General features: G+C 37.5%; 1 protein-coding gene across 1 annotated transcript; it reads right to left on the bottom strand.

Annotated features, from left to right (window-relative positions):
* Window positions 1-792: 792 nt before the first annotated feature.
* Window positions 793-10,068, bottom strand: LOC307149623 (tripartite motif-containing protein 29-like). The gene is made up of 7 exons (XM_079856042.1): window positions 9,949-10,068; window positions 4,661-5,298; window positions 4,383-4,478; window positions 1,838-2,071; window positions 1,560-1,719; window positions 1,201-1,227; window positions 793-948 (listed from the first exon to the last, which is right to left on the bottom strand). The coding sequence occupies exons 2-7, from the start codon at window positions 5,213-5,215 to the stop codon at window positions 890-892; spliced, it is 1,131 nt and encodes a 376-aa protein (XP_079712168.1). The 5' UTR covers window positions 5,216-5,298; window positions 9,949-10,068; the 3' UTR covers window positions 793-889.
* Window positions 10,069-10,357: the final 289 nt, after the last annotated feature.

Genomic DNA, 10,357 nt, shown 5'->3' on the forward strand with positions numbered 1-10,357 from the left:
TTACATTTATAAATAATATTAAAATATTTGAATGAATGAATGTGCAGTATGTGCTTTAAATTTAACCATGTATATTAATCAATCTTAAACCGTGTTGAGGAGAGAGTCAACTACTTTGAATATTAATTAAGAATTTTGGACATGAACATGTACAGTTGTTGCCTTCTCACCAAGCTGCTTGCCTATTGTCCTGTAGCGTGTAGCCCATCCCAGCCTTGTGCAGGTCTACAATTTTATCCCTGATGTCCTTACACAGCTCTCTGGTCTTGGCCATTGTGGAGAGGTTGGAGTCTGTTTGATTGAGTGTGTGGACAGGTGTCTTTTATACAGGTAACAAGTTCAAACAGGTGCAGTTAATACAGGTAATGAGTGGAGAACAGGAGGGCTTCTTAAAAAAAAACTAACAGGTCTGTGAGAGCCGGAATTCTTACTGGTTGGTAGGTGATCAAATACTTATGTCATGCAATAAAATGCAAATTAATTATTTAAAAATCATACAATGTGACTTTCTGGATTTTCTTTAGATTCCGTCTCTCACAGTTGAAGTGTACCTATGATAAAAATTACAGACCTCTACATGCTTTGTAAGAAGGAAAACCTGCAAAATCGGCAGTGTATCAAATATTTGTTCTCCCCACTGTACATGCATGCATGTGTGTTTATACAAAATAATATATATATGCACAAACACTACCGATGAGTACGATTTTTCTTTTTGAAGGAAAATTAATACGTTCACCAAAGCTTTATTTATTTTAGGCTTCGTTTATTTAATAAACATCTCAGCCACTGCAATCAAAACTCACATTTTTCGAAATAAGTGTTTCGAAAGATGTTTCCAACAAAAAAAAAGTGCAGGTACAATAACTGTTATTTGTAATAAATAACTTTACCACAAATTCTCATCAACCATCTCTTCTTTCTCTTCTTCCTCTTCTGAGAGGTCATCTATATTTAAAAAAAAAAATGAAGCATGAATGTAAAGAGAGCAAACGTGTGACAGTTAAGTGCTAAAAATGACTATAATGTGAGCCTGGTTGATTTCCTAAGTAATGGTTATTAAAATATATTTTGCCACCTCTTTTTGTGTGTGTGTGTGTGTGTGTGTGTGTGTGTGTGTGTGTGTGTGTGTGTGCGCGCGTGCGTGCGTGCGTGCGTGTGTGCGCGCGCATTTTCTCCCCTTTAGAATGATGTACTTACCATCCTGGAAAATTTGGACATCAGCAACTACAAAGACAGACACACATTAACTTACAATGTGAAATTTCTCTTGCATAAATGTATGATGAATAACATAATATTATACAGCTGTTGAGGAACAGCTGAGATTTAAACTCAGTCAGCAGTCTTTATAATAGACACCTTTATGGCATAATTTAAATCAGTCAGTGCCCCACAATAATGTCTCTTTAGGGCAAGACCATCCACTCTCAGCCATATTAGTAATACCCCAGTGGTAGATATCACTAAAAATGCAAGTTCAGCTCTTATTTAGATGAATGGGGAAAGACCGAGCTGCCAAAAAAAGGCTAAAAGACAGTTGAAAAAGTCATTTTTACCTTCGTATAATATTTCACGCATGCGCTCTTCACAGACTTCATCCAGTTGGCTTTTCAGCTCTGAGAGAGATTGGTTTACTCTCTGAAATGTCAGGTTATTAACATTCCTGGATGAATTGGATGGGAAAACTCCAGAATAGAAGCAGTAGTACTTCTGCAACTGGAAGATAAAAAAGAAAAAAAAATCCTACAAAAAGTCAAAATCAACAATGTAGCATTTCATCAAATAAAAAAAATAAAAAAATAAAAAAATCCATCTTCTAGATATTTTTCACCACCTTGAAGAAATAAACATGATTCTCTGTGCGTAAAAGTGGCTCCGCTTTACAATTCTCCTTCTGTAGTTTAACAATCTCCTGCTCCAGCATCTGCATGTGAATATCTGCATCTCGTACTTCCTTGTTCTCCTGAGCTCTGATCTTCTCTCTCACCTCGGCTTGTATGTTCTGAATGGAGCGGATGATCTCAGTGAAGATTCGGTCACTGTTCTCCACTGCTGCCTGTGCAGAGCGCTGTCACAACAACACACACAAAACACTTGGTCAACATTTTGGTGACACTTTACAATAAAGTCCCATTAGTTAATGCATTAACCAACATTAAAGTGTTTGTTCACCCAAAAATGAAAATTCTGCCAGTAATTACACTCTCATGTTGTTCCAACCCCGTAAGACTTTCGTTCATCTTCGGAACACAAATTAAGAGATTTTTGATTAAATCTGAGAGCTGGCTCACTCCTCCATAGGCTTCTCTGTAATTTAATTCTGCCGTTACTAAGTTAGTAAAGATATCATTAAAATAATCCAAGTGACTACAGTGGCTCAACCTTAAGTTTATCAAGTGACGAGAATTCTTTTTCTGCGCAAAAAAGAAAATTAATTTTCTTCTGTGTGGGCCTCTGAGTGAGTTCACGAGAGCAACACGACGCATGCGCGAGAACTGAGAAGATGCAGATGGGTCTCGATACTGTTTAAAATGGTTCTAAAGTGTGCATTTCCTGGATGTCCGAATCGTGAGAAACCAATGAGAAAACGTAAAAGTGCCTTACCAATGCCGCAAAATGAATGGCTTACCGTTCACACATTGCCATCAAATGATCATGAGAGTCATCTTCTCCGTTCTCGCGCATGCATCGTGTTGCTCTCGTGAACTCGCGTCAGAGAGTCGACCACAAAGAAGAAAATGAATAGTTCAATAAAGTCGTTATTTTGGGGGAGGTTTTGCGCAAAAAAGTATTCTCATCACTTGATAAACTTTAAGTTGAGCCACTGTAGTCACTATTAATAACTATTTTAATGATGTCTTTACTAACTTTTCTGGGCTGGCAAAATTAAATTACATCTTCTTACAAAAGCCTATGAAGGAGTGAGACAGCTCTCAGATTTCATCAAAAATATCTTAATTTTTGTTCGGAAGATGAACTAAAGTCTTACGGGGTTGGAACAAAATGAGGGTGAGTAATTAATGACAGAAGTTTCATTTTTGTGTGAACTAACAATAAGCATCTTAATGTTAGTTAAAAATAAATCTGTTGTTGGTTGTTTGCTCAGGAAAATTAAATAACATTAACATATACATTTGTTTTTTTAATAATGTATTGATAAATGTTGAAATTAACATTAACTGAGAAAGTGCTTTAAAGGAGAACTCCGGTCAATTTTAACATTGAGCTCATTTTTTTGTAAATTTGGAGTGCTGTCAGTACAGAGAACAACGACAAAAATCGGTGTTGCCTACACCGTGTTATCCTCTTTTTAAAATTTGCACCCTGTTGACTTCAATGGGGCAAGTTTTAAACCTGCTTTTAGCCTCTTAACATCCTTGATGTGTCATTACAAGTGCACAGCCATGTGAGTGATTCCTTCAGAGTGAACACGGGTGAATCTGACTGCAGTAGATGTGCAAGATATGGTTAAAAATTATGTTTATTCAGCCAGCGCAAATACCTGTATTTACTTTCCGTTTTCGGTCGAAGACCACAGTACTACTTTGGACTACTTTGGACTTCGACCGAAAACGGAAAGTAAATACAGGTATTTGCGCTGGCTGAATAAACAATTTTTATACATATCTTTCACATCTACTGCAGTCAGATTCACCCGTGTTCACTCTGAAAGGAATCACTCACATGGCTGTGCACTTGTAATGACACATCAAGGATGTTAAGAGGCTAAAAGCAGGTTTAAAACTTGCCCCATTGAAGTCAACAGGGTGCAAATTTTAAAAAAGAGGATAACACTGTGTAGGCAACACCGATTTTTGTCGTTGTTCTCTGTTACTGACAGCACTCCAAATTTACAAAAAAATGAGCTCAATGTTAAAATTGACCGGAGTTCTCCTTTAAAATCATTTTTATCGTTAGTTCATGTTAACAATTTCTACTATTGATCCATAATCCTTATTAATAGGCAGGATCAACTCTAATCTAAGCACCATCTGGCTGCATGCTGAGAGCCAATAAAGTCTGATAGTGCATAGTGCTCAGTCTCAGTGCAAATAATTTTAGTCCCTTCTAAACAATTAAAAATGGAAATGAACCTGCAGTTACGTATAGCAATAGATTCCAAGTGAAATTTCCACTGAATGGCACCAAAAGCGAGTTTTATTCTCCATCATACAGACACAAACATATCTCCAAATAATGTTAGGACAGTAGAGATAGACAGAAAACAATAAGAGAGGACCATGACCAGGAAAGGACCAGCGACTTTATTCAACCAGCACAACTCTGTTGTAAGTATTTCTGTTAGCAGCTGTTTGGCTATAATAGGAACCATTTCTCATCTTGTTCAAACCCTAGTTTTAGCGGTCAATCACACCTACCTCAAAAGAGAACACAGCTGTGTTGCACTGATGAACCTCCTTCTTCAAGTCAATGGTTTTCTGAATGAAATCCCTCTTTTTTATTTTCAGTTCCTCCTGTGGATGAATTTACAATCAATAAGCAACAGTTCTTAAGCAACTGTTGAATACTGGAGTAAAGATCTTAATCTCAAACTGGCCTCAGACTAAAACAAGTTAGTAGAAACAGCTCAATGAAGTGCATGTAATTGAGAACTCTCTTCATACAGTATATATTAAATATAATTACCTCATCTTACCTGTTTTTTTGCCATTTCAGCTGCGGCTGAGACTGTTTTATGTCCACTGTGCTGATTCCCCATACAAACTACACAAATACACTTCTGGTCATTGTAGCAGTAAATCTCCAGTGCTTTATGATGGAGAGGGCAGATCTGATGCTGTAGATTTGGGGAAGCTTTGACCAGCTTGTGTATTTTGAAAGCTTTAGACTCATAATGAGGACGAACATGAGTTTGGCAGTAAGAAGCCATACAAACCAAACAAGACTGGATGGCTTTTACTTTTCTTCCTTTGCAAACATCACACGTCACAGGCCTAGCTGGAGCTTTCTGCTTCATTCCCTCTAAAATACCAGCAAGCACAGTGCTTCTGCTGAGAGCTGGTCTTTTCTTGAATGTTGTCCTGCATGTAGGGCAGCTGTAAACGCCTCTATAAAAATCCACATCCCAGCATCTCTTAATACAGTCCATGCAGAAACTGTGCCCACAAGATGTAGTCACTGGGTTCTTAAGCAGAGTCAGACAGATCGGACATTTTAAATGATTTTGAGTATGAAAAAGAGATGCTGCCATTCTGGGGTTTTCAAACCCAGTGGACGATTCACTGTAGAATAACAGCGGTTTGGAATCTTTTTAAATCAGAATGGGAGTGGCTCCTGTACAAACATGACCAAATGAAAATGAATCATTATTTCCTACTTCAAGTTTCAGAAAATTTCACTATATATCTGCACCATCCTGAAAAGCACTATATGCATTTAAAATTCAGAAACACATTTGCCCTACTGTAAATACAACTTGCTGCTCAATTCTCAAAACAATCTCACACAAGATCTTGACAAAGAAGTTGAGATCCCCTTTTATGTATGCATAAGGGTACAAAGGGTATTTTGTGCAACCTACTACACATTCAATTAAAGGGATAGTTCACCCATAAATTAAAATTATCCAATAATTTACTCACCCTCAAGTCATCCTAGGTGTATATATGACTTTCTTCTTTCAGCCAAACAAAATCGGAGTTATAAAAAAAAAGATAAAAAAAAAAAAGATTTGAAGCCCCAAAAAAGTGCATCTAGTAATTAATGAAAGAAGTTTAATTTTTGTGTGAACTAACAATAAGCATCTTAATGTTGACGTAAAAAGTAAAAAAAAAATTAATAAAGGGTGGGGGGTTATAAAGTCCTTCTGAAGCGAAGCAATCGTGTTTGTGTATGAAAAATATCCATATTTAAACTAAAATAACTTGTTTCCGACAGACGGCTAAACGCGTCAATTTACGCCGAAAGAGTAACCCTTGACGTATGAAGTATTGACAAACGCGGAATCGCACAGGATACAGCAAAACAAAACACCGATCACAAATTAGAAGTCTAAAATGAGATTTTTTAAAGAGAAATGTTAAAGGATTTCGATAAATGAGAAGAGAAACTTGAGTTTGTTGCCCAGCCCTATTGGTTTGCTTACGCTACTCCTACGCATAGACTGTAAAAAATATGGACAAAGCGTCTGTGACATCACCCATAGACTTTCTGAAGAACGGTTTTGAAGCCGTTTATGGGGGGTATGGGCGGCGCCATCTTGGAAAACCCCGCCCACCTTCTGGCCAATCCATATATGGGTAAAGGACGCGAGTCCGGTTATTCTGCAAATGGAACAGCGCGCGTCACTCAGCTCGCTCTGCTACTCCTGTTATCTCTGTATGTATATTTTAGGCAACAATAAAACGAAATAAGTTATAAAACACCACACTGCCTCTTTTCGTTTTCATTTAAAGAAATCTTAAACATTACAGCCACACAAATGTGGTTCAGGCAACGCGTATTGATTATATTCACTGCATATAACGTTAGCCTAACAAAACGAAATATAAAACTAACCCTGCCTCTTTTCGTTTAAATATAATATAAAAATATTAAACATTTTAATATGGTCCAGGCAATATGTGCATTTGTACTAAACAGATGTTGCAGTAAACATTACAGATCATCTTCATTGTATTAAAATTTAAAATGACAAAACTCATCCCAGTCTCTTTTTGTTAAATTTCAGTTAGCAATATTAGCCATTATAAAAGTAAGTAAAAGGTACAAGAAGCTAGGGCTGAACGATATTCTGTTTTAACATCGACATCGCGATGTGCGAATGAGCGATAGTCACATCGCCGGAACATGCGATGTGAAGGGTAACGTTAGTAGTACCCATAAGAGAACGGTAGCACACAGTAAACACGAGTTTGTTGTATGGCTTTTTGCTGGGGTGACATACGCGTTCTGCGTGCCTGCACAGTGATTGGTTCGCTGTGCCGCAGCTCACCGCGCTCACAGCCAACATTCAAAAATGCGCGACGAAGAGGATCCGCCGCAAAAAAAAGTCAAAATCAGCTATTTGGGACTAGCCTATTTCGTCTACAAAAAGGAGGATGTTGACCAAAAAGAGGTAGGCTACTTTGCTGGAGTGTTATAAAGTTGTGGATGGTTGTCTTTTTTAAACATTCGTTTATTTTTCGTGTTCGCATTTATGAGGAAAAAACAATGTTACGTGATATTACGGACGCGACCGTTATGAAAGCAACACTAAAAGACTGCTTTAAAACTTTCACAGAGACCTCAAACAGAAAGCACAAAGCCTTTCTTTAAAACAAATTTCGTTTTGTATTAATTGTATCTTAATTTTAATCAGTATTTCATTATCCAATTTCCTGGATTTAATAATGATTAATAATAATTAAATATAGCAGCCAGCGCCTGAACCCGAGATTAAGCTATCATCCATGAACCGAAACTCAGCGTAAAAGGTAGCCTACTCGCCTCACACACCTAAAAAAAAAAAAAAAAGAAAGAAAGAAATATATCTATTATCTACAGAAATCTCTACTTTTAAACAGAACCATTAAAAAAAATATAGCTATATTTAATCTGTATGAAAAGTGCATTTCTCCCGATCACTGCTGCGAAGATCGCGAGTCAGTATATTGTCAACTTCATCTTTACAGAAAACACTTGTTTATTAATAAACAATTAAAATGTCTCATTGTAATATTTTACATATTATTAATCATTACTTTTGCTGGGTCTAGGTGCCGTTTACATGAACACGTCACTGAATCAGCACAGAAAACATAATTTTTCAGGTCCTAGAACCCGAAGAACGTTAGGTCCTGCGTAGAACGTTCACCGAATTCTGAGAGAAATATGTTTCTGGAATAAAATATTAAGTGGCCTTTTTGTTACTTGTAATGAAGCTTGCTTATTAGTGAAATTATTAATAACATGGAATGGTAATTATTGACTTTAGCCTGGATTGATGGCTCGCAATATCGCGATATATATCGTTGGGAAAAAAATATCGCAATGTAATTTTTTTTCCAATATCGTGCAGCCCTACAAGAAGCTATACAAATAAAGCAAACAATTCAGTCAAACACACAAAGTCAGCGCTTTAGTCTAACCATACAACGGTAAAGTTAAATAACTTATAAAGTTATGAAATTTCACTTAACTTAGCCCTCAGCCAAAACGATTGGCCAGGGAACAAATTATAGATTCACGAGACCAAAAATCACCCATTAGATATACACAAGACGAATTATATCTCATGTTTAACCACTACAGAGACGCCAGAGTCAGCGGCAAACGTCAGAACGACTAGCCGAGGAAAGGCTGTTCCCGGCGGGGTACATGAGCGCCGAGCACCCGGTGATCGCCTGCATCTCACAACCTGGATACAACTTTCATAAATCTTTATAAATAAACCACAGATTTGAGCTTTAAACAACTACATTCTCGCCTGAAAAACTCTTAAAACTACATTTCATGATACAAAAACAGTAGTATTATATTCCAACTGTATATTAAAAAAATGGCGCTTCTTATGTTGTCATTCTCCTTGGCGCAGCCTATGCTCGTTATCAGCTGTCAATCAAGCTGTCAATCAAAGTTAACCACGCCCTTTTTGGCATACATTTTATATCTAAATACTATCTAAACTAACGAGTTAGAAAAAAATTCACCCCCCTCACAGTTGTCAGGCACTCGGAACCTATCGAAAAATACAATAAAAGTCCATGGGACCAACCTGTAAAAACATGAATTTATGCTGTGAAAACGGACATTTGCTCCCTTTTGGGACCTGCCCCTAGCGGATTTTCGATGTATTGCAGTTTTTCGCACTTCCGGGTAGGCTTCATTTTTCAGATTAGAATGTTGCCCCTTGCTCCTACGCCGCCATACAGGGTTACTCTTTAGGCGCAAGTCGATTTGAGTAGGCAGTCTTCCAGAAGCTATAGTTATTTTAGTTTATAAAGTTTTAAATATGGATATTTTTCTTACAAAAACCCATCACTTTGCTTCAGAAGGCCTTTATTAACCCCATGGAGTCGTATGGACTACTTTTATGATGGATGCCCTTTTTTGGACTTCAAAATCAGGATCGCCATTCACTAGCATTATAAAGCTCTGAAGAGCAATGATATTTTTAAATATAACTCCGATTGGGTTTGTCTGAAAGAAGATAGGATGGCTTGAGGGTGAATAAATCATGGGATAATTTTCATTTTTGGGTGAACTATCCCTTTAAGGGTGCTTTCACACTGGCTGTTTAATTCGAAACAGGGCGCGGTTCACATAAACCTGTAATGTTAAAGTGTCATCATCATGCAGACCTGAGACAACCAGAAGGAGGTGGTCTATGTGTTCGGTTGCACTGGAAGTTCTAGAATTGTGTATCGATTCGCGTGAATGTGAAAGCAACTCAAACATGTGCGCACTTGTTCAGGAAGTAAAGTAGCCTGCACATCATTAATTTAACAAAACAATGTAGGGCATGGAAGTTTTATGATTTACCTTTGATACGAGCCAAAGTGATTGTAGTGTAATCGTGCCGAGAGTGAATCAGCTTTCTCCTTAAAAGAGTTCGTTTGCAAGTCTTCGAGGGACGCATACCGTAAACTCAAGTGTCCTTCACTTTGCTGCACATAACAGCACCAAATTAATAAAAATAAACCGCGTTCTGTTTTCTATCATGCGACGTGCACGTTTATGATGATGTAGGTTGAAGTAAAATGCACGAGGGTTCGATGTAATCAAACGAGTGTGAAACCGGATCAACGCTGCAGTCGCACTCGGACTGTCACTCAAACCGCAGGTAAACGTGCCAGGTATGAAAGCCCCCGGAACAAATAACAATACAATCTTGAACCTGCTGATGTAGGCCTACACTAGAGCGAGGATACATAGCTTTAATTGTATTTTTTTCACTTATACACTCAGTCTCACTGTAATGCGTTTTATAGTAGTTTAATTCACCTTAGATCCAGTAGAGTTATACTCACAACTTTGATGGCGTTCTACTAGAGTTGATTTAACTTCGCGAATCACCGTCAAGTAAGGTATCAGTCATTCACTCCACTCAACCGCGTTAATGAGCAAGTAGCCTAATTATAGACCCTTTGGAAGCAGACGTCACAGCTACGTCACTGCAGGGGTAGCTGACTTTTTATTTTTATTTTTTGTCTGTTTATTTTACTTGCTTTTTATTTAACTTGCTCTCACTGGCTTTTTGTCTACTGTTTATATTATTGTTGGTTAAAAAAAAGGGGGGTAGCAGATTCGACTCAAGTTTGCTATTGAGGAGTCGAATCGATACCATTTACTTTTCATCAAAAAGGGTCAGGAATAGTTTAGAAGAATGTTTAATTGACATTTAGCTATTTAA

This window comes from Squalius cephalus (genome assembly GCF_949319135.1).
Source record: "Squalius cephalus genome assembly, chromosome: 21".
Taxonomy (NCBI): domain Eukaryota; kingdom Metazoa; phylum Chordata; class Actinopteri; order Cypriniformes; family Leuciscidae; genus Squalius; species Squalius cephalus.

Bases quoted from the DNA above. Each gene is read 5' to 3' on its own strand.
- LOC307149623 (XM_079856042.1), bottom strand. From the start codon at position 5,215: ATGGCAGCATCTCTTTTTCATACTCAAAATCATTTAAAATGTCCGATC. The intron at 2,072-4,382 runs GTAGGTGTGATT...TTGTTGTGACAG, and splicing joins CAGCTGTGTTCTCTTTTGAG to CGCTCTGCACAGGCAGCAGT. The intron at 1,228-1,559 runs GTAAAAATGACT...CTGTCTTTGTAG, and splicing joins GCGTGAAATATTATACGAAG to TTGCTGATGTCCAAATTTTC.